Below are 22,325 nucleotides of genomic sequence, written 5' to 3'. Positions count from 1 at the left end.
CATGCATGCAGGTGTGCCCGCGCCAATTTCAAAAAGCGGAATTTTGACGCGTGCGGGCTGACGCGCGCAGTTTGGTGATCCCCTTCCACAGAGGTTGTGGTAGTAAGCGCGGGCGGTACCCTATTTGTTCATCATGAGTATGGCACTAGAGGGGACGGAGCATAAGTTCGAGCCTTTCGAGGTCTCCGCTCCCCACATTATCTACGTCGCGCTTGGTTTGTTCATTGTCGTGGTATGTCACAATCTCATATGCTCATACTAGTTTGGCATGTTCTCCATGTTAATCAAGGAGAAGCTTTACCTCGGTGAGGCGCCTCTTGCACTTTTGTTCGGTATTATTATTGGTACGTGTCGCGCTGTGTCTCACCGCTAGGTCCTGTCTCTGCAAAAATTTTCAGTCCGAACAAGTGGGGCCACCAGCTGGCCAACACGCCGGGCAGTGAGATCACAAATGAAATTACATTGGAAGTGATGCGCGTTACAATTGCCCTGTCCGTGTTTTCTGTCGGCGTTGAAGTATGTCTTATCATCTGACCCAGTTGCCCAAGAAGTACGTCTGGCGGCATTGGAAATCGATTGCCATGCTCCTTGGACCCGTCATGGTCTGGGGCTGGCTCATTTCTGCGCTCCTTATCTGGGCGTTGGTTCCTGGTCTGGACTTTTTGAACTCGTACGTCACATGTTAGCTTACTCTTCAGCCTGATGGTTGCGTCATGTGTGTCGCCGACCGATCCTATTCTGGCTCAAGCTGTGGTGGGTGGTCCATGGGCCGAGAAGCACGTCCCTGCACACATCCGTCACCTGCTGCAGTGTGAGTCGGGGTGCAACGATGGAGCTGCCTTCCCTTTCCTTTTCCTTGCATACTATCTGACGGTGAACCGCCCACAGGTCGCTTTCCCAGTTGGGAAGTGGTTCTATCGTACGTATATTCTGCTCACACAGAAACGTGGGCGTGGGAGATTTGTCTGGGCACGGCCATTGGTGCATTTATGGGCTTCCTTGCACGCAAGATGATTCGTTTCAGTGAGCGCAGGAAGCTCGTGGATCGTGAGAGTTTTGTTGCGCAATATTTGAGTCTTGCGATCGCCAGTATGGGCGTCAACGTACTGCTAGGCAGTGACGATCTTCTCGCTGCATTTGCCTGCGGTACCGCTTTTGCCTGGGATGGCTGGTTCCAGAAACAGACGGAAGACTCCAACTTTTCCAGCATTGTTGACTTGGTGTTCAACATTGCAACGTTTATCTACATTGGTGCAATCATGCCTTGGCACGACTTTGTGGACGCTTCGATCGACCTTTCCATCTGGCGTCTGATTGTGCTGAGTATTCTGGTGCTGCTCCTGAAGCGTATTCCCGTCGTCGTCCTTCTCTGGAAGTGGATTCCTGACATTAAGACTTTCCAAGAGGCCCTGTTCTCTGGCTACTTCGGCCCTATGGGTGTTGGTGCGATTTTCATGTCGACGTACGGGCGTTTGCTGTTGATTGAGCACGTTTCGCACCCGCCTCAGAACACCAATGACGTGCTTGCCCTGACGATTCAGCCGATCGTCTTCTTCTTCGTGTTGACGTCGACCTTTGTACACGGTTTCACTGTTCCGTTCTTTGCATTCGGAAAGCGTGCACACTCCAACCTGGCCCGTACGCTGAGTTATGCTCCTACGCAACCCTTCTCGTCGGACGAGCCGGGTTGGCTGTCGGGTATTCGTCGTACGATGACCAATGCCACGCAGCAGAACCAGGAAGGCCCTGTCGCAGGACAAACGTCGGTTGTGCAGGCAATGCACGAAGGTCTTCGTCGGATGCGCGACGACAGCGTTTCCTCTCGAGACTCGGCAGAGCGCCAGCATCACGAACACGAGGAGGCTGAGGGTGGCCATGTCCACTTTGGTGGTGCATCTGAGTCTGTGGAAGATGTCGAGCCTGATGCGGAAGACGAGGAGCTTGGTCGCCAAGGTGAGGATGAGGACTGGGGTGGTGGCGACACGCTCGAGATGCGCAGGTACCGTGCCCGTAAGGCGGCTGATCGTCGTGCCTCGCTCCAGCCTTCCGATAAACCAACCGAGCAAGACATTGCTGATTTGGCTATGCAGCGCGAGCACGGCGAGGATTACGACGAGGATGCCTACCCCCGTGTTCGCGAGTGGCTCGAAGGGCATAAGATTGTGCTTGAGTACCAGAAGGAGGCACTCTCGGAGTCCGAGACAGTGATCATCCCATTGCCGAAGGAAGAGTACGATGCACTGATGGAAGAGGAGAGTCCTTTCCGCTCGTGGCTGTCGCGGAACGGCGAGAAGCTGGAAAAGTACCTGGACTGGGAACCTTCTGACAACTACAAGCTGAAAGACTACCATACCGAGAACCTTTTCAAGAAAGGCATCCCGAAGCAGCTCTCTTCGGTCATGTCCAAGTGGCTGCATGGCGACAAGGAAATGCCGTGCGAAGAAAAGAGCAACGCATACCCTTTGCTTCCTACGCATGCCGATCAAGAGAAGGGAGGTGCTGCCAAGGCACTTGGTTCTGAATATACTCATTACCCGTACCATTCCAGCACGGGTTCCTCGGCCCCGCTCCGGTCCGATGCGCCTGGCTCGGTCGTGACAATGGCGCCGCCAAACATGTGGGGAACGACGGACAGCATCCAATCCGATGGTGAGCCGGGATATGCGTCGCACTTCCCGTACTCGCAGCAGGCCCCGGCATACCTTTCTGAGCCTGGCTCGCCCAAGACGGGCGCCCCCCAGGCAACGGAGCCGAGCAGCACCAAGCAAGATACCGAGCCCGCCTCCGCGACACCTTCGGGCACCCCTCAGGTGTCGTTTGCAGGATACAACCCCCCTGGTGTCAAACAGGACGAAGATCATGAGAGCGCGGATAATGCACAGTCGCACCCGTTAAGCGACGCCACAGATGAGAAGCATGACGACTAGTTCTGATGTAGTATATAGACAGTCAGCTAGATCAGCCGAAACATGTTCTTCTTCGTCTCTTTTCCCAATCCTCCCTCGTACGCGCCGTCCACAATACCGACATTGTGCTCGCCACCACCGGCACGCTCATGGAGCCGCTCGAATATCTCGCGGTCGCGCTGCGTCATGCCAGACTCCCTCGGATCCGGCAGGGGACCGGGCTTGTTCTGGGGGTCTTTTGGGTTATCTTGCTTGGAATTTTTTGTATCAGGCTTCGTCTCGGAGCACCTTGCGCTCGTATGGAGCTGTACGATGCGCACCGCCGGCGACGGCAACGAGGACCGTGCCGTACGCATCTCTTGCCACACGCAACGTCCAAAACTTCCCATGGTTGTGGAGAAGTGGAGGCTCTCTTCGAATTGGACCTTTTTTTTGTGCATGGCCAAGGACGAAGTGACGGATGGGCGGCTGCCTATTACGCCGCACCTCAACGTGCATGGCCTCGAGATTCGATACACGCCCACGGCAGGCCGTGGTGTCTTTGCATCGCATCCGATTGGGCGCGATACTGTGATTGAAATTAGCCCTGTCCTGCTTTTTGAGGCAGAAGAATACAAAACGCACGGCCAGTATACCCTGCTCGACTCGTACACCTTTATCTGGGAAAAGAGAGCAGGAGGAAGTACGATGGCCCTTGCACTGGGCCTCGGCTCTCTCTTTAATCACAATCCTCGGGCAAATGTATCGTACGAGCTCGACCGCCGCGCCGAGTGCATTCGGTACCGCACGGTGCGCTGCATTGATATCGGCGAGGAGCTGTGCATCTGTTACGGTGCTGGAAAAATGTGGTGGGAGGAACCGTCGGAATGTGCCTCGCCGCCTGCGACTGAATTCGGCGAATGCGCCCTCTTTGGCCAGATGGACCTCGACGACAATGCGTCGAATGATACCCCCCAATCGTCCTCCAACGAGGCCTTGTTTGCGAGAGCGCCTGTGGACGCGGACACCCCACTCTGGCGTGTGACTGCGTCGCCTGATCCACGCACAATGCCGCTGGAGACGACGCTTGCGTGGGCGATCGACGCGCCGCCGCGTGCGTGCGCGACTGTCGCCAAGATTCTGCAGTCGCTGATCAAGGACAAGACCATCTGCGCCGGCCCGTCCGGCGCAACCTCGTTGCGGCATCTGCGCACCTTTCGAAAGACACGCGAGGTGACGCGCTGTGAAGACGGCGAATGGTTGCCTCCAAAAGACTCGGATGATTTGTCTGTGCTTGTCGCACTACACGGCCACCAGTCTCCCGATGAGCTCGTGTCCCTTCTACAACCGGCGCTCGACGATCTCGCGGCGGTCCACCTCTATCTCGTACGCGTTCCGGTGTGTGCTGCCCCGAGCCGGACCCGTCTCGCTGAATGGGCGGCCGTATGGCCTTGCGTCTTTTTGCCGCCTGGCGCTGGCCTGGCTACCGGCAATGGGCTGCCTGGAAGCGACGCGGCACGGCAGGCAGTGCTCATTGATCGCGCACAAGATGCTGAGATGTGGCGCAAAGACGGTGCAACCGACTGGATCCGCGCTGGATTCCGACGGTGTCTGCAGACCGCACGCCGTGCAGCCGCCGCCGGCGAGGTCGGTGTCGGGGCCTTTGTCACGGCGCCGGGGCCGGATGGTCAGGGGGAAGTCGCACTCGACGCTTTTGACACGCGAAAGAGCGAGTCACATCCGCTGCGACACGCCGTACCGAACGCCGTACGTGCCGTGGCTGAATGGCGCGCTGCAAATCGTACAGAGGAAGTACAAGGCGTTGCAGCGAATGGTCAAGACTACCTGCTGACGGGCCTGTCACTCTTCCTGACGCACGAGCCATGCGTCTATTGCGCGATGGCCTTGATTCACTCGCGAGTACACTCGGTCTATTTCTTGTGGGCCTCGCCGCATGCGGGCGGCTTTTGCGGCGCGCACGCTGGCCCTGGCGGGCGTGCGGCGTGCATCGGTACCGGGGACGGTGGCCCGTACGCGATCCAAGAGCAGAGCGGGCTCAACCATCGCTACGATGTATGGCGCTGGGTCGACCCTCGCACGTTTGCGGATGACATGCAAGGGCTATCGGTAGATATCACGCTTGATTTGTAGCTACTAATCGACGTCTTCATCGTCCTCGTCTTCGTACGCCTCCTCGTCCTCATCCTCGTCTTCGTCCTCACCGTAGTCGTCGTCGTAGTCGTCATAATCGTCGTCGTCGTCGTCGTCGTCCTCTCCATCCTGGGCGACAAACTCGTCCAACGTCAGATCGGTCGGCGGCGAGATACGGCGCGGCGGCACGAGTCCCTCGAACGTGGTATATTGTGCAGGCACATGCGACGAGTGCAGAGCCTGCTTGTTGCTCGTCAAGCTCGAGAAGAACGAAGGGGAGCGCACGGGCGTTGTCGTAGCGGGCATGGGCGTACTCACACCCGACGGTGTCGATGTCGCGAAAAAGTCGACAGGCGCCTCTTTTTTCTCCTCCGTAGGCATGGCGGCCGACTCGGGCACTTCGCATGGCGCCGGTTTCGGTGCCGGCGGGCGTTTGGAGCGCACAACGCCTCGCAGCGCAATGGGCCTTGTCACCGGCAAGCTAACCTTGGCGTCGGCAGGAAGACTCGCTTCCATGGTGGCATTCGTCACGAGTGGCGTATCGCGCATCGTGAAAAGCGTCTGCATCGCCGCACGCTGTGCGTCCCGCTCGGCCTGCACATCGGCCGCGTTCGAGACAGCAGGCAGGGTATTGTGCAAGGCGCCGATCGAGTCCAGAGCGCCGCTCGTCTTGCGGGGCGTCAGCGGCACACTCGGCTCGCGAACAATTTCAGGGGCCGCGCTAGGGCGCAGCTCATTCAGCTCTGCGTTCAGACGATCGAGCTCAGCGAGACGGCGCGCGGCCAGCGTCGTGATATGATCCGCAGAGCGATACACCGAGTCAAGCGACGGCGCATGCATAGGCTGCCGACCGGCCTTGTCGTTGGCAATGGCAGTCTTGATGGTCTGCAGGTGTTCGTCCAGTTCCTGCATACGCTCACGCACAAGGTGCGTAGAACGGCGCAGGCGCTGCTGGTTCTCGACATGTTCGGGGCCGAGGTGGCGAACACGCACCAGCTTCGCAAAGGAGGGATCCTTACGAGCGCGCAAGAATCGCGTGGTTTCGTCACGCTTGATCTCGGCCTTGAGCTGCACACTTTGCAGGCCCGCAACACGCTGCTGGTTCTCTGCAAATGCACGATCAACCTTGGCAATATCGGCGCTCAATTGCTGTGCAACTGGCGTAAGAGACGACAGGTCACCCATCGTCCACGTTGGTGAGTCCAGATCCGCCGTATGCTTTGTAGGGGCCGAGGGCGTACGCAGTTTGTCGTAGAAAGCCGCGGTCTCTTTCGCCTGGCTCTTGAGCGCATCCAGCTCCGCATTCAGGCCGAGGTAGATCTTGGCAAACTCACGCTGCAATTCGCCTTCCTCTGCCGGTACCGACGGCGCAGGAAGAGAGGACAGGTGGACCCTGGGCACCTTGATGTCTTGCAAAGGCACACCATCGAGCTTAGCAGGCGCTTCAGGCGACTTTTCTTTGGGCGCAATGGCGCTCGCCGGTTCGCTCTTGGCGAAGAAGGACGCATCCCTCGGCTTGTCCCCGCTCTGCTTTTCCATCTCGTTGCTTTCAACTGGTTTGGCGGCAGGAGACTCTTTCGGCTTGTCTTGCGAGGCAAACGAGAAAGCAGGGGCACTCTTGGCCTTGTCAGCCTCCTTGGGCTCCGACTTGGCAAAGGAAAAGGCGGGGGCGTCCTTCTTTTCTTCTGGCTTAGCAAACGAGAACGCAGGAGACGCCCTGGGTTCCTCCTTTTTCTCGTCAGGCTTGCTGAAGAAAGTGGGAGGAGCATCTTTCTTTTTCTCAGACTTGGCAAAGGAAAAGGCCGGAGCGCTCTTCTGCTCCCCATTCTTCTCGTCAGATTTGGCAAACGAGAAGGCAGGTGCATCCTTCTTCTCGTCAGGCTTGGCGAAAGAGAAGGCAGAGCCACCATGTGTCTCACCCTTCTTGTCCTCAGGCCTGGCGAAAGAGAAAGCAAGGGCCGTCTTAGAATCGCCTTTCTTCTCGTCAGGTTTCGCGAACGAGAAAGCAGGGGCAGGTTTAATTTCTTCTTTCTTTTCCTCAGGCTTGGCAAAAGAGAAGGTGGGTGCGTCCTTCTTGTCCTCTTTCTTTTCCTCAGGCTTGGCAAAAGAGAAGGTGGGTGCGTCCTTCTTGTCCTCTTTCTTTTCCTCAGGATTGGCAAAGGAGAAGGTGGGTGCGTCCTTCTTGTCCTCTTTCTTTTCCTCTGGCTTGGCAAAGGAGAAGGTGGGTGCATCCTTCGTCTCGTCCTTCTTGCCGTCAGACTTGGTGAAAGAAAAGGCAGTGGCATTCCCCTCTTCGCTCTTTTCCTCCGGCTTGGCAACAGAAAAAGCAGGGGCGTCTTTCTTGTCCTCAGGCTGCGACACAGTAGTGTCGTCTTTCTTCTCTTCCTTCTCTGGATTTGAGAAAGAGAATGCAGGAGCACTCTTCTGTTCCTCCTTCTTATCCTCAGGCTTGGCGAAGGAAAAGGAAGGAGCGTCCTTTTCCTCGTCCTTCTTTCCCTCAGGCTTGGACGGGGTCGTCGTGCTCTTTTCTCCAGGTTTTGCAAACGAGAAAGCGGCGGTATCCTTCTTGTTATCATTCCCATCGTCAGGTTTGGCGAATGAGAAAGCTGGCGCATCCTTCTTTTCCTCCGGCTTCGCAAAGGAGAAGGAAGGTGTACCCTTTTTCTCTTCCTTCTTCTCGTCCTTGGTCTCGGGCTTCGCAAAGGAAAATGAAGGGGTGTTTTTATTCTCTTCCTTTTTCTCTTCGGGCTTAGCGAACGAGAAGGCAGGAGCATCCTTCTTGTCCTCTTTTTTCTCGTCCTGCTTCTTTTCAGGTTTGGAGAAGGAGAATGCGGGAGCATCCTTGTTGTCTTCCTTTTTCTCCTCTGGCTTGGAAAAGGAGAATGCAGGGCCATCTTTGGCATCCTTCTCCTCCTCTCCCTTCTCCGCAGGCTTAGCAGACAAAGCAGGGAGCGCGTCCTCCTTAGCCTCCTTGTCATCTTTCTGCGTGTCGGGTTTCGCAAAGGAGAAAGCAGGAGTGTCCTTCTTCTCTTCCTTCTTTTCATCCTGCTTTTCTTCAGGCTTGGAGAAGGAAAAGGCAGGTGCATCCTTCTTTTCTTCCTTTTCGTCTTTCTGAGCCTCGGGCTTGGCGAAAGAGAAAGCAGGAGCGTCCTTCTTTTCGTCTTTCTTCTCATCTGGCTTGGCAAACGAGAAGGAGGGCGCGCCCTTCTTCTCCTCGGGCTTGGCAAAAGAAAAAGCAGGCGCGTCTTTCTTTTCCTCTGGCTTTGCGAACGAAAAGGCTGCTGCGTCCTTCTTTTCCTCCTTCTCGTCTGGCTTGGCAAACGAAAATGCAGGCCGGTCTTTCTTCTCTTCGGGATTAGCAAATGAAAATGCAGGGGCCTGCTTTTGCTCACGCGCTTTGGTCGGCGTCACCGGCTCTGGTGCCTTGGGCGCGGACTGGCCGAACGAGAACCCAGCCGAAGGCTTCGGCTGACTTGCGGCAAACCCAAACGCAGACGGCGTCGAGGCAGGAGTCGTACGAGACTCAGGTGCCGAAGGGGTATTGGGAGTCGGCGTGCTTTCCTGCGCCGGCTTGGTATCCATCATATCGTTCATCGAGCCGAACGAGAAGGCACCCTTGTTTCCGTCGTCGATAGGCTCTGCTTCCATACCCGACTCTGGCTCGGGTTTGGGCGCAGGGGTCGCACCCTCGAATGCAGGCTTGCCCTTGTCGAACGCGCCGCCCGAGCCAAAGACGGAGCCGCTGTTGGAGCTGCTCACGGCGCCGAAGCCCGTCGGCTTACCGGCCATCGAGCTGAATGCGGAATTCGTACCAGTCGAGCCCGGAGTCGAAGGCTTGTCAAACGCCGACGACTGGCCAAAGGCAGGGGTCGCGGTCGTACCGAACGCTGAAGGCTTGGACGCTGCCGCGCCAAAGCCCGACGACTGGCCAAAAGCTGGCGAGCCAAATGCCGAGGTACCCGAAGCACTTCCAAATGCCGAGGGGGACGCTGTGCTTCCGAATGCAGAAGGCGTCGACGTGCTTCCAAAAGCGGGAGCAGAGTTCGTGTTGCCGGCCGCCCCAAAGGCCGATCCGGACGACGATCCAAATGCCGACTTTGCACCGCCAAAAGCACCGAATCCTCCGCCCGACGCCGTCTGGCCAAACGCGGGTTTGCCAAAGGCGGACGGGCCCGAAGTGGATCCAAAAGCCGGGGCGCCCGGCGTAGAAGTCGATCCAAAAGCCGGGGCACTAGGGGTAGATGTCGATCCAAATGCAGAGGCGCTCGGCGTGGACGTCGAACCAAACGCAGGTGCATTCGGCGTGGACGTCGATCCGAACGCGGCCGCGCTCGGTGTCGAAGTCGACCCAAACGCAGTGGCGCTCGATGGCGGCGGCGGTGCCTGGCCCTGCGCCGCACCTTGCGTTGCGTGGACCATGCCAGGATAAGCATCCTTTGCATCTGCATTGATCACATTGTAGGCAAGCAGGACACCATCGCTCGTGTAGACCAAGAGAATCGGCGTCGCGGGAAGCGTTGCGGCCGGGTCCTCGCCCTTTGCGGCCGCGTTCGGATCGGCAATCGGTTCGGTCGCCGTCAAGTCGAGGGCGAGGGCGACGGGCGACGTGTCCGACGATTCGTCCACGGACGAAAACGGCAGTGCCGGGCGCGACGTGTCCTCGAGCTCGAGCACGTTCCATGCCGCGACGCCCGCCGCATCGGCCTTGCACTCAATCACACCGACATCGGTGCTGGGCCCGCTCGCTATAAACACGAGGTGCTTTTCCTTGTCCCACGCGCGCAGCGCGGCCAGATACCGTGTGCCGCGCCGGCTTGTGTCACCAAACGGCGGTGCAACGTCCAGCGGAAACTGGGCGTAGGTGCACGACTGTGCCTTGGCATCGCGGAGGACGACATAGACATCGTATTCGTGCGTGAGCTCGTCCGAGACCGTGTTGTACGTGACGAGAAAGACATGGTTCTCGAGCCACAGCACGTCCTCGACATACAGCGGGCGACCCGCCTCTGGGGGTGCAGCGAGACGTGCCTTGGCCTCGCCCTCTGGCGTGAGCTGTGCGATTTCGCCCGAGCGCAGGCCAAGCACGAGCTGCTTGCCCTTGGCCGACCAGTCGGCGGCGGTAACGTTGGCCTCGGGCAGCGATGCGCGCCACTCGCCAGCACGTATGTCGAGCACGTATGCGCTCCCCCCCTCAGTGCTCGCAGCGTACACGGCCAAGCACAGCTCGCCGCGTTCGCCCGGGTTCGGTTTCAGCGAGGTGAGTGCCGTGTTGGGCTGCGGCGGCGCGACCTGGCGCGGCGCGCTATGCATGGATGCAATTTCATATACGAGCACCGTGCCGTTCGTCAGCCCACATACGAGGCGTGCCTCTGCGTCGGCGACGGCGAGGAATTGGACCGGGGCGCCATAGGCCTCGGTCGAGAGCGAGGACGCAGGCTGTGCCTGTGGGCACGCATTACGCTCCGCCTTGAACGTCTCACGCAGACTCTGGAGTTTGTATACGTCGATTCCTGCGTCAGTTGCGCGACGTACCCTGCGGCGTCGCGACAAACGCCGATCCGTGCGAATTGGCGACGGCGAACAACTTCACCGCGCGTGCCGAATCCAGCGCAAGTGGACTCGCGAGCCGGACATTGACATCTTTTGCGAGCTGCCGCAAGACAAGATACTGCGTCAGCCAATCTACTTACCGGCGCTGCAACCTCGCCGGCCTCGGCACGACTCACGGCCATGGCAGGAGTGACGTGCGGCGCCCGTATTCGCTGACTAATTCCACGTGGAGGCTATGGCACTACCTCGGTTCGAGCTCAGCGAGGGCGTGCGGCCGGAGCCGCATCCACTGCATGCGCGGCCCGCTGGTCGCGAATTCGCTGACGCGGAAGCCATAGATGCGCGGAATGTAGATCCCGGTATGCGGCGTTTTTCGCCCGAGGCGTGCCGGCGTCAGTGCGCTGGCCTTGGCTGTGGGCTGTGTCGAAGCGTCCGGCGACACGTCCATCGGCGCATCTTTTGCAGGGGAACTGTCCTCTTGCGGCGTGCTCGAGACAGAGGTTGTGGCGGGTGCAATGATCGAAGGGGCCAGATCGCGGTAGCACTGTAGGAGCAGGTGGGGAAAGGTCGTGCCAAAGAAGGCGCCTGCGTCAGCCAGCCGTACGACGTACCGTCAATGCCGTGGAAGCGGCTGCTTGGGGGAATGTAGGTATCAAGGCAGTTGGGGCAAAAGAGCTGGGTGAGATGCAACACGTACCTTGACCGTGTCGAGGCCCGGCAGATCAGAGCGGCCACAAGGCAGGACCAGCTGCGAGTTGCAAAAGACGCGGGGGCAGACGCCAAAGTGCCCCTCTTCGAACTTGTCGACCTGGGTGAGTTGGTATGCGTACCATTTGCTGCATTCCTTGCCGGGTGATGATATAGCGCTGATGGATCAGTCCATAGAGCAGCTCCGCGGACGATTCCACGATCGACACGTCCGGAATCTTGAGCGAGTCCTCTTCTGTGGTCAGCAAAGCGACGTACGCGGCTCGATATCGAGGATCATTTCGAGCGCCTCTTTGTAGAAGGGCACCAGAAAATTGAGGCCGGTGAGATTAAAATCGTCTTCAATAAAGTCCTCTGCAACCTCGGCAAAGTACTGGTGCCCTGCCAGCGAGCAGAACCACGAGATCCACGTCAGGCCCTCTGTCCCGCTCTCGGACGGCGTCTCGCTTTCTGCGATGAGACGAGGTGCGTACCGTAAATTTCCTCCTCTTCGCCCAGCTCACTAAGCGCATCGTTATTTTCAGCTCCAACGCTGGTGCTTTGCTGCATCGGCTCGACGTGCAGCGGCACACCGCCTGCACTCCGCTCCGGTGCTCCTGACGCCATGTCGTCGTCCACAGCGGAGCGCCGCGGGGCTCTATATAATCGGCCGAAATCGGGATCGGGCTATGCAGCCTAGTCTACACGGTGGTATGCGGGGCGCTCGGCGCAGAGGGGAGCGCTTCGGCGGGCGTGTCGAGCTGGATGGGGGGGACACTGCCAGCCGGATTGATTGCACGCGACAGCGGCGAAGGGAGCGTGTTGCGGCGCAGGGGAAATGAGCCAGAGGGCGACCGCTGCGGCGAGCGCGAGGGCGCCGCACGCTTCGGCGACGTGCCCGTCACGGCCTGCAGGTGTGCGTCCACTGGCTGGGAGCGCGGCGTGCCTTCGCTGGCGTGGGAAGAGATCGAAAGAGGGGCACCCATCGAGACGGGGGGAAGCGGAGCGGCGCCGGCCGGGGGCGCATCGCCGGAAGGCGTGTCCGACGCCGTGCGGCCGGGTGCCGTGTTTTCGGACGCGCGAGGCTCCGACGTAGCACCCGTAGACTCACTCGCACCGGCCTCTTTTGGCTGCACGCGCCGCACACCGCCTGGCTCCTGTGCATACTGCGCGAGGAGCGGCGCATGGCGGTCCTGCGGGAGCTCGTTCGCCTCCCCATTTCCGCGCCGCAGCAGTGCAATGGGTGACATGTTTGGCATATTCGGCGCTGTGCTCGGCATCGCCCCGTTCGGCATCACGGGCTGCGAGTGGAGCTGGGGCAGGCCCATAAAGTGGCGCCCCGACGGCTCCATCTCGAGCGACGGCGCAAAGAACGTATTGTGCGACGCGGCCGACCCGTGGTAGTCGGCCCTGTACGACGGCGTGAGCGGTGCCGAGGTCGCGACCGGCTGGCGCGTCGACATAAACATCAGCAGTCGGTCCTGGACCGGCATGTTGTTGCCCATGTGCGACGTGCCAATCGACTGCGGGTGCGTGGTATACACCTGATTTGACTGGTAGTGCGACGAGTGCTCGCGGCATGCGCCGCAGTAAAAGTCGACCTTGTCCCAGTTGCGCGGCGGCTGTCCCTGCTCCTTGTCCTTGCGGTCCCAGCACTCGGTGTGCTGCCAGACGCCGCAGCGCTCGCATGCCACGACATTATCTGCATTCTGCGGGTTCTTGGCGTCTTCGCCACACACTTCACAGTGCAGGAACCAGTCGCTGGACGCGTCGGTGGCTTGGGTATCCTTGCGGTCCAGCGCGGACTCGCTGCGGTCCGCGGGCGTGTCGCTGCGCGAGCGCTCGATCGCCATGCGCTCGCGTGCGAGCAGGCGCTCCTCGCGGTCGCGCAGGCGCTCTTCGCGCGAGCGGCGTGTGTGTGTCTCGGCCTGTTCACGCGCCTCGCGCTCCTCGCGCTCACGCAGCTCGGCCACGGCGCGCACACGTGCGGCACGCGCCTCGGCGAGCTCGCGCTCCTTGACCTCGCGCTCGCTCTCCTTCATGGCGATGCGGCTGCTGCGCTTCCGGTGCGACATGGCCTCCTCGAGCGCCTGCTTGCGCTGCTCGGCGACCAGCACCTCTTCTACACGCGGGAAAACTTCCTTGGCGAGGTAGCTGTAAAGAACGCGTTCGTCTGGGTGCTTGAGAGAGGCGAACCTCTCCAGGAACGCCTTCCACTCCTGGAGCGAGACGCAGACCGTCTCGAATTCCACCCACTCGCTTTCGTCCTCCGACGGGGGCTGCGACAACTCCGAGTCGCTGTCAAATACGTCCTCCGGCTTGAGGATCTCTGGGGGCACCTCCTCCCACTCTGCCTCGGCGCCCTTGCTCAGGCGCGACGAGCGGCGTCCCGACGGGCGCGGTGGGGGCGCCGCCTTTTTCTTGGCCTGGCGCTTGGGCTGCTTCGCCGCCTTGCGCTTGGGCGCGCGCTTCGGCACGCGCTGCACCCAGAGGCGGTTGTCGTCAAAGAGCCAGTAGGTATTTCCCTCGCGGTCCCAGCCCGCAGGGTCGACGCGCCAGCTGATGGCGTCCTCGTCGGTGCCGACGAGGCGGCGCAGGCGGTCCGGGTTCTCGAGCTGCCACTCGCACAGCGCATGCAGCGTGTCGAGCTGCTGGTCGAGCGTGAGCGCGGTCCACTCGACCGGCTCCTCGTCCGTGCCCAGGACGAGCGGCGTGTCGTCCGCCGCGCGGCGATTCCACTGCGTGCGGAGGCTCGCGCCCCAGTTCTCCTCCGTCAGGTGGCGGTCCTGCGTCAAGGCGTGCAGAAGCTTAAAAAACAGCGCGTCGAGGTACGACATCTGCATGCGGTCGAGCGCGTCTTCGAGCCCCTGCGTCGTGAACCCGTCGAGCTGCAGCGCCTCGTCAAAGGTGATGAGGAACTGGCAGATAGCCGCGTACTTCCAGTTGCGGCGCATCCCACGCACGCTCGCGCTCAGCGGCGGGGGCGGGGGCGCTCCTGTCGCGGCACCCCGCGATCCCACTGCGTCACTCTGCCGCGCCATCTCCGACCCACAGCAGCCAACAAGCAGGGCTGCGTTCGCGCCGCGACTCCGTGTTCGGCCGAAGTCTGCGCGCGGGCGCGGAAGTCCGACGTCACGCTGCCGCATGGGCCCTTTATAGCGGGGCAGCAGCACCAGCGTACGGCATGAGTCTCTCCACCGAGCATCCCCACCGCGTCCAGGCGAACGTCCTATCGCAGACCTTCTGGGTAGACCCGGCGTACAACGTCACGAAAGGGCTCGGCCAGGGCGCGTACGGCTGTGTGGCTTCGGCCGTGCACCGTGCGTCGGGCGAGAGCATCGCGATTAAGCGCATCTCGAACGTCTTTACGAAGCGCATCCTGTCCAAGCGCGCGCTGCGCGAGATCAAGTAGGTGCTTTGTCTAACCCAGATTGCTCCGCCACTTTCGCGGGCACAAGAACATCACCTGCCTGTACGACCTGGATATTACGAATCCCCAGGCGTTTAACGAGGTGTACCTCTACGAGGAGCTCATGGAGGCCGACTTGCACGCCATCATCCGCTCGGGCCAGCCGCTGAGCGATGCCCACTTCCAGTCGTTTATCTACCAGACGCTCTGCGGCCTGAAGTACATCCACAGCGCCAACGTCCTCCACCGCGACCTCAAGCCGGGCAACCTCCTGGTCAACGCCGACTGCGAGCTGAAGATTTGCGACTTTGGCCTCTCGCGCGGCTTTGACGCAGAGGCGAACACGGTAGTGCCGGGCGCACAGGAGTTCATGACCGAGTACGTCGCTACCCGCTGGTACCGCGCGCCGGAGATTATGCTTTCGCACCAGAACTACACCACAGCCAGTACGTTGCCTTGCTGACCCAGTCGACTTGTGGTCCGTCGGATGCATCCTCGCCGAGCTCCTGGGGCGCCGCCCGCTGTTCAAGGGCCGCGACTATGTCGACCAACTCAACCAGATCCTGTACTACCTCGGCACGCCGCCAGACGACATGCTGGCGCGCATCGCGAGCCCGCGTGCGCAGCAGTACATCAATTCGCTGCCATTCAAGCCCCAAATCCCGTTCGAGCAGCTATACCCCGACGCCAACCCGCTCGCGCTGGATTTGCTGCGCCGCCTCCTCGCGTTCGACCCGGCGGAGCGCATCACCTGCGACGAGGCGCTCCGCCATCCCTACCTTGCCGTCTGGCACGACCCCGCGGACGAGCCGACGTGCGGCGCCAAGTTTGACTTTTCCTTCGAGCAGATCGACGACATCGAGGGCATGAAGAAACTCATCCTCAACGAGGTCATTTCGTTCCGCCGCGAAGTGCGCCTCCAGGCGCAGGCCCGCCAGCAAATGCTCCGCGAGACGTCCGCGCAGGAGGTGCCGCCTGTGGTGCCGACCGCCGAGGCGATCCCGCCGGAAGCCTCGCCGTACGAGCACACACCGCCGAGCGGGTCGCGCCGCCAGGACACGCTCCCGGTGCCGTCGCGCGCGGAAATCGAGCGCTCGGCGCCGGAACAGTCGACGTACTCGATCCTCGGCGAGTCGGTCTCGGCGCAGGGACATCCATGTGCCGAGCGCAACGAGATGGTCGCCGAGAGCGACGTGATGGAGGACCCGTACGAGTCGCTGAACCGCCAGATCGGTGCGCACCCTGTACAGCAGTATTAGTTTGGTATCTAGCTACAAGTCACTGCTTGACAAAGTCCTTGCTCAGGTCCACGCCTTGCAAATGCGTGTTTTGCAGCTTGAACTTGCGCGGCGCGGCGCCACGCCGGCTCTTGCGCCCACGCTGCGCGGGCGCACTCGCCTGGGCCTTCGGCGCATTGTCAATCTCTTTGGTCGCACTGAGGCCCTCGCTCTCGAGGTCCGTCGTGAGGTCCACCACGTCGGGCACGCGCAGGCTACGCCACAGCTCCTTGAACTCGTTGTCAATCGGCCGCACCTCCTCGCCTTGGATGGGGTTCCAAAAGACGTGCTTGATCGCGCCATCGCGCTTGCCACGCAGCGCCAGCACCTGGCGGTCCTCAAAGGGCTCGGCATTGACCAGCTCCTCGATCGCCTCGCGCGCGGGGGGATACGACTCACGTAGCTCGGCGACACGCATGCCCGCCGCCGCGGACGCGGGGGTCAGCGCCGCGGGGTGGTAGTACTTGTCACGCAGCAGCGTCACGACGTCGGCGGTGCTGTGCACATTGTAGTCGGGCTGCGTCAGGAAGAGGGCCTACCTTGTAGCTCCACAAATCCGTCTTTTCGTCATACTGCACCTTGGGGTGCTCGGAGAAGCGCTTGTACAGCCCGTTCTTGCTGTCCAGCAGCGACTGCAGGCCGTTCATCAGCGCAAAGTCTTCGAGCCGCACCGGGTTGCCATGGCGCTGCGTCAGCCAAACAACCTACTTTCAGCGCATCGATCGCCGCCACGAGCTGTGTACTCTCGTGGATACCAACACCGGTCGCAGCCGGCTGGCTATACACCTCGCCATCGGCCAGCGCAAGGTTCCTGCGTCAGACGCGCAACGTACGTCGACATCGTAGGCAACCTCCACACTATCGACCGAGACTCGCTATATTCCACGGGGCGTCCGAAGCGCCGTACGGCGCGGGAGGGCGCCGGTAGGGGATGGCGTCGGCTGCGCTTCCGTCCACATCCGTAGAGTCTAGAGGGAGGACAATACCCAGCTCCCAGTTGTTCACCGAGAGCGTCGGGCGCTCGGGCGTGCCGGCGACTGTGCCCCACGCCGCCCGCGTAAAGTTCGCACTGCCGAGGTACACCCATCCCTGGGACGCGGGGCCGGTAGCCACGAGCGACTTGGCATGCATGAGAATGTCGCCGCGACACGACACCGGCTGGTAGAACAGGGGGCGCAGCTCGCGCTTGTGAAAGTCGTCGACCTTGGCAAAGAAGCACCCCGCACCAGGGGGGCCCTCGACAAAGGTCTGCTCGACATAGCGCTGCGTGGGAAAGAGGATGCGCACGGGCGGCCACGACGTCTCTCCAGTGAGCTTGAGGAACTCGCTCGAGGCGCCAGGGCCACTCGCACGCCCGGCAAATGGGAGTACGCCCGTCACGTCGCGGCCGCTGGCCAGCACGTAGAACTGCTCGAGCCAGCGGCGCTCGTACACGCCGAGCGACGACCCCTGCGCCTCGAGCAACATTTTATCGCTGCGCGCGCCAATAGTGCGCACCACACGCCCGAGACGCGCCACGCCGCAGTGCTCCATCGCTGGCCAGCCGTGCACAGGAGGCTGCGGCCAGCTCGCGACGATATGCGCGGCTGCGCGCGTGAACGAGTACGTCGCGAGGGCTGTATAGGCGGCATGCGTGCGGGGGAGACTGAGCGACGTGAGCACACGCTCGAGGTCCGTGCGGAATGCGTCGCCGGACGCGCGCGGCGACGGAGGCTCGGGCGACGCGTCACTGGCCGGCGGAAAATCTTGCACGTAAAAGAGCTGCATGAGCACAACGACGTACGTTTTCGTAGCGCGTCCAGTCGACTTGCGACAGGTTACCGGTCGAGATGATCACGCGCAGGTGAGTCGTAAAGTACAGGAGGATCAGCTTACTGTGCTGCAGCGCGCGGGGGTGGGGCTTGGAAGGAATGCCCATTTCCCAATTCGACACGCCATTGCACGGATACAAGCCAGGCCTTGGGACGCTGGGGTCACGTCGAGGGTCGCCGGGCGGGGGATTGCCGATGTACGTCACGGGTACCGAGGGGAAGAGAGTAAGCAGCCATTCCATCTCGACATCGTACGAGGTGAGCAGGACGCGCTGCAGCCCGTTGGCGCTCGTCGCCGTGGCCGGCAGCAGAGCCTCACCGAGGCGCGTGCCGGCCTTGGCGGGCCGCGCATAGCGGTTGTAGGTCGCCTGCGTGAGCTGGGCACCATACCTTGATTGCTCCGCGCCAGAAGCGGTCCGCAGCCGAGATGGGGGTATACCGCGGTGACGTCTCGCTGCTAGGAGACGCGCGAGGCACGTCTGCCGACTTCCAGCCTGCGTACGGCCCCGAGGCCGACGTCGCGGCACCGGCACGCCGCTTGGGCACGTACGAGCCCCAGTCTGCCTGGGTCGGACTGCCCGGCCGCTTTGCGCGGGGTGTGCCTCGTGTAGCAGACAGAGACGCTGTCGCTGGCGCCTTTTCTGTCGCAGACGGCGCTTCTGGTGTGCGTTCCGCCGCCGGCGCTGGCACGGGTACCTGGGCGCGCTGCGGCGTCGACGGCCCCGCCATGGTGCTCGGCCCTGCGGTCGGCGCACGGTCCACGGCCTGAGCCGCGCGCTTCGCCGCGCGCGCCAGCCTCTCGCGCTCGAGCTGCGCACGGTCCGGTATAATGCTAGCGAGCGAGCGCGGCGCCGCACTCGGTGCGTCGTCCGCGTCGTCTACGACAATTGCCTCGCGTGACGCCATGATCGGCGATCGTGTGGAGTCGGCAGCGTCGCGAGCGAGAGAAGCGATCCCGTGCGTGGGTGTACTATATTCTATACGAGGCGTACAGGCGGCAGACGCACCGTATCCTTGAGCGGCGGCGCCCACGACGGGGGATCCTGCCGCTTGCGCGTTGCAAACGTCTCGTGTTCTGTGTAAGAACAAAAACGTACCCAGCTCCCACATGCGCTCGCGGAGCTCATGCGTCTCTTCAAAGAGGTCGGCGTAAAGCTTGCGCAGCGACTCTGCAGCCGTGTTCGCCTCCGTCCTGGACATGGCGTCGCCGCTGACCTCGCGCATGCGCGCCTCGAGGAGGTTCAGGCGGTCCAAATAGCCCGTCACCTGGGTAAGTCGCACTACGCACGTTCGTCGCGCTGTCCGTCAAGCGCGCACTGCTCGCCAGCACCGAGTTGGACGCGCTGCGGTACTCGCGCTGGAGCCAGTACAGGCCAGCGACGCCTGCTGCGCTAAAGCCCAGGAGAAATCCAAGCACGCCGCTCGTAAAGGGACGCTGCGTCAGCCACCACACCTACCATGGGCCCACGAATCGTGGGCTGCGCACCGACAAGCCGCGGCGGCGCCTGAGAGTACGCCCGGACGCCCCGCATCGCGCTGCGCGGCACCATCGAGGAAGTGGAGGAAAATCGATCGGGGTATCAACTATGGCCCCACCACGCCTTGGTGCGCGGCGGGGAGGGCTGCAACGGCGTGCGCGCGGCGATCGCGGCAAATGCACGTTCGGCAGGGGTATGGGAAGAGACACGCTGTGAAAGCGTGCCGTTTTCGTGCATCCACGCGAGCGTCTCGGCGACGCCGTGGCCGTCCCGCAGGGCCTCGTAGGCTAGGACGACCTGGCGCAGGAGCGGCGCAGGCAGTTCGTTTGGCGCCCCGTTTCGGTGCACGCCGGTCGGCATGGGGGTATGCGCAATGTCCGCGTACTCGGACGCGCGCACGAGGTGTGGCGCCCAGCGGAGTGCGCCGACGACGCGGTCGAGCTGCGTGGTCCACACGCTCGTGCGCAGGCGCTCGCGGCGCTCGCGCGCGTGCCGCGCAATGTGGTATAGGAGGAAGCGCGCCGTAGGGAGATCGACGTAGCCGCGGCGCGCACATGCGAGAAAGAGGCGAAGCGCCGCACGCAGCGCAGGGCGCGATTCGTGACGGCCCGGCGCCGAGCCGGCTGCCCGCAGCGACAGGCCGCGCACCGCGCACCGAATGACCCAGTGCACGAGGCGTGCGTCGGGCATCCAGCCCTCACGCAGCATGCCGAGCACACGGCGCACTGCGTCGGCAGGGTGAGCAGACGAGTGCGCCAAGAAGGCGGCGTTGGCATCGCGCGCTAGCGTGCCGCCCAGGCCACGCTCGGCGGACGCTGCATGTACGCGCGCCGCGAGGTCGAAGCGCTGCAAGGACACGCACCGCGAGAAAAGCACCGCATAGAGCTGCGCGTTGCTTTTTGACGCGCTTTGGGGGGCATCGAGGAAGCACGCGACGGCCGCGTCTGCGTCGACGTCGCATGCCCCACGCAGCATCACGGCGAGGTCCGCATCGTCTACGCGGGGCTGGACGAGGCGCAAGAGGGCAAGCGCGGTAGAGCGGTCGCCGACGATGAGCGAGGCCTGTGCGAGCGCCGTGAGCTCGGTGTGCGGACGCGTTTCGAGCGGCGCAGCGTGCAAAAAGTGGTCGCGCACGGCGACGGCCAGCGGGCGGTTGCTTGCCGTGCCGTGGCGGGGCGCGCTGCCAAAGAGCTTGACAAGCGCAAGCATGCAGGGCGCAGTAAGAGCGAGCTCGTACTGCGTCCCCTGCCCCGGCGGGGGCAACGCGCAGCCCTGGCCAAGGATCGAGAGCGCGTGCTGCGCAAGGGCCTGCCGGCCGTGCGCATCTGTGTGATGACCGATGTGGCCATCGCCACTGTGCGGCCACGCCATCCGCACGCGCTCGTCCCTCGGCTCGGCCCACCGTGTGTAGAGCGACTCTGCGATGCTAGACTGCTCGGCCGTAGCAAGGCACGCTAGCACGTTTGCACGCAGTGGCTGCGGCCAAAACAGGTCGAGTGCGTCGCCAGGCAGGCTGCGGATCATCCACTGTGCCAGGCGGCCTGCCTCGTGGAAGCGCGCTGCGCCTGTGTCGTACTCGAGCGCAGCAAGCACGATGCGTGGTCCCAGTGCGTGTGCGAGCTTTGACGCCGCCTCGTCGCTCGCATGCGCGTCGGCGTCGAGCGCGGTGTGCACGACAAGCGCCGCCTCTTTGGCCATGTCGAGTTCCAGCGCCTTGTTGCACACTGACGCAATGACGCGTGGCAGGACGTGGCCGGCCGTGTCCTGAAATGCGCGCAGGCTTGCGAGTGCCGCCCGCACGCCGTTCCGCGACGCGCTCCCGGCAAGGTGCACGAGGTGCGCCTGGAGCAGTGCGCGGACAATGCCTGCACTGGGCGACGCCTGGACGTGCTCGTGCACGTCGCGGTCTGCGCGAGCAAGGGCTGCGGCCAGCTGCTCGAGCGCAGACCGAAAGCGGCGTGCGCGGTGCATGCGGAGCCATACGCGGCAGCACAGCGACCAAATCGAGATGCGCAACGCGTGCGCCTTGAGGCGGTCCGGCACGGCGTGCCGCAGCGGCCCTGCGTCCGTCATGCCGCCCGCCGAGCGTGCCCAGCGGCTCCATGCAAAGCCGTCGGCGCGCGCCTGCTGTAGGATCGGCTCGCGGAGGCGGCCGACGTCGACCTGTGCGGTGCGCGACACGAGCTCCATGACCACCGACGGGTCCGCGTCGCCGTACTGCATCATGTACTCGACCAAGTGCAGCCCCTCTTCTAGATTAGGATAGACCGCTGCATGTGTCAGCCGCTCAAAGAGGGGGCGCAGGAGCGCGTGCTGCTCGCCGTGCTTGGACGGAATCGAGAGCGCCATCTTGACGACGTGTGCGGCCACAAACGGGGGAATCATGTTGATCGACGCCCCCTGCTCTCGCAGCAGCGCGGTGGTGAGGCGCACTGCAAGTTCCGGCGCCATCGGCAGACGCATCGCACTCTCGCTGCACATGTACAAGAGTGTCAGCAAAAGTCTCCGCTGGCGCTCCGAGTGCGGCGGCGCCGCGCGGTACTCGAGCACGTCGCTCACAATGTTAGACACAAGCCCTGCAAGGCCTGTGCGCCCTGCGCCGTGTATCAGCGCAACGTACGACGACTCGGGCAAGGCGCGCAGCTCGCGCTGCGACGCGCGCAGCGCCAAGTACGTCTCGGGCGTCGCAGGCAGCGCGCCCTGGTCGATGGATGTGCGCTGTGGCAGGACCTCGTCCAGCCGCGACTGGGACGTCCACCGCACGCCGAAATCGCGGCGTGGCACAGCGATGCGGCGCCGTGCGAGCGCCGCCCATCTGCTCGCCATCGCCGCCGTCGAGGAAGATGCGTACGTAAGCAAGTTGCTTTCCTCGACCATGGGACGCTCGGCGGTACGTGGCGCGACTGACGCAGAAAATGTACAAGAAGCCAGTAGGTAGCACGACTGACGCAGGCAACGGCGAAGCGGAAGAGCTCGGCGGCCCCTGCGCCCAAGCCCGAGGTGCGCGCGCCGGAGCCGCGCGCGCCGCCGCGGCCCCGCAGCGCCGAGAGCGGCCCGAAGCCGGGGCTGCGCCGCAA

At 62.5% G+C, this 22,325-nt stretch overlaps 9 protein-coding genes across 9 annotated transcripts; 3 read left to right on the top strand and 6 right to left on the bottom strand.

Annotated features, from left to right (window-relative positions):
• Positions 1-277: 277 nt before the first annotated feature.
• Positions 278-2,927, top strand: MJAP1_001468 (uncharacterized protein; the record flags this gene model as incomplete). The annotated part of the gene is made up of 5 exons (XM_060265429.1): positions 278-344; positions 374-516; positions 540-670; positions 699-919; positions 943-2,927. 5 exons carry the CDS (start codon positions 278-280, stop codon positions 2,925-2,927), a joined length of 2,547 nt encoding a protein of 848 aa, XP_060121412.1.
• Positions 2,928-3,344: 417 nt separating this feature from the next.
• Positions 3,345-4,318, top strand: TAD3 (tRNA-specific adenosine deaminase subunit tad3; the record flags this gene model as incomplete). Its single annotated transcript, XM_060265428.1, has 2 exons — positions 3,345-4,271; positions 4,301-4,318. 2 exons carry the CDS (start codon positions 3,345-3,347, stop codon positions 4,316-4,318), a joined length of 945 nt encoding a protein of 314 aa, XP_060121411.1.
• Positions 4,319-5,039: 721 nt separating this feature from the next.
• On the bottom strand, positions 5,040-10,768 carry MJAP1_001466 (uncharacterized protein; the record flags this gene model as incomplete). Its single annotated transcript, XM_060265427.1, has 3 exons — positions 5,040-10,546; positions 10,569-10,704; positions 10,727-10,768. 3 exons carry the CDS (start codon positions 10,766-10,768, stop codon positions 5,040-5,042), a joined length of 5,685 nt encoding a protein of 1,894 aa, XP_060121410.1.
• A 59-nt stretch (positions 10,769-10,827) lies between these two features.
• On the bottom strand, positions 10,828-11,900 carry CKB1 (casein kinase 2 regulatory subunit; the record flags this gene model as incomplete). The annotated part of the gene is made up of 6 exons (XM_060265426.1): positions 10,828-11,171; positions 11,198-11,261; positions 11,284-11,394; positions 11,417-11,529; positions 11,553-11,744; positions 11,768-11,900. The coding sequence occupies 6 exons, from the start codon at positions 11,898-11,900 to the stop codon at positions 10,828-10,830; spliced, it is 957 nt and encodes a 318-aa protein (XP_060121409.1).
• A 74-nt stretch (positions 11,901-11,974) lies between these two features.
• On the bottom strand, positions 11,975-14,314 carry MJAP1_001464 (DNA-directed RNA polymerase; the record flags this gene model as incomplete). The annotated part of the gene is made up of 1 exon (XM_060265425.1): positions 11,975-14,314. The coding sequence occupies one exon, from the start codon at positions 14,312-14,314 to the stop codon at positions 11,975-11,977; it is 2,340 nt and encodes a 779-aa protein (XP_060121408.1).
• A 143-nt stretch (positions 14,315-14,457) lies between these two features.
• Positions 14,458-15,941, top strand: tmk2 (mitogen-activated protein kinase; the record flags this gene model as incomplete). Its single annotated transcript, XM_060265424.1, has 3 exons — positions 14,458-14,681; positions 14,704-15,128; positions 15,151-15,941. The coding sequence occupies 3 exons, from the start codon at positions 14,458-14,460 to the stop codon at positions 15,939-15,941; spliced, it is 1,440 nt and encodes a 479-aa protein (XP_060121407.1).
• A 19-nt stretch (positions 15,942-15,960) lies between these two features.
• Positions 15,961-18,676, bottom strand: MJAP1_001462 (uncharacterized protein; the record flags this gene model as incomplete). Its single annotated transcript, XM_060265423.1, has 7 exons — positions 15,961-16,476; positions 16,499-16,645; positions 16,668-16,770; positions 16,867-17,720; positions 17,743-18,138; positions 18,161-18,334; positions 18,467-18,676. The coding sequence occupies 7 exons, from the start codon at positions 18,674-18,676 to the stop codon at positions 15,961-15,963; spliced, it is 2,400 nt and encodes a 799-aa protein (XP_060121406.1).
• Positions 18,677-18,747: 71 nt separating this feature from the next.
• Positions 18,748-19,320, bottom strand: MJAP1_001461 (uncharacterized protein; the record flags this gene model as incomplete). The annotated part of the gene is made up of 4 exons (XM_060265422.1): positions 18,748-18,845; positions 18,868-19,036; positions 19,059-19,205; positions 19,228-19,320. 4 exons carry the CDS (start codon positions 19,318-19,320, stop codon positions 18,748-18,750), a joined length of 507 nt encoding a protein of 168 aa, XP_060121405.1.
• A 30-nt stretch (positions 19,321-19,350) lies between these two features.
• MJAP1_001460 (uncharacterized protein) lies at positions 19,351-22,074 on the bottom strand (the record flags this gene model as incomplete). Its single annotated transcript, XM_060265421.1, has 1 exon — positions 19,351-22,074. The coding sequence occupies one exon, from the start codon at positions 22,072-22,074 to the stop codon at positions 19,351-19,353; it is 2,724 nt and encodes a 907-aa protein (XP_060121404.1).
• Positions 22,075-22,325: the final 251 nt, after the last annotated feature.

The sequence above is a fragment of the Malassezia japonica genome, chromosome 2, assembly GCF_029542785.1.
Source record: "Malassezia japonica chromosome 2, complete sequence".
NCBI lineage: Eukaryota > Fungi > Basidiomycota > Malasseziomycetes > Malasseziales > Malasseziaceae > Malassezia > Malassezia japonica.
The sequence above is the reverse complement of the archived record's forward strand: the minus strand, read 5'-3'. Positions and strand labels throughout refer to the sequence as shown.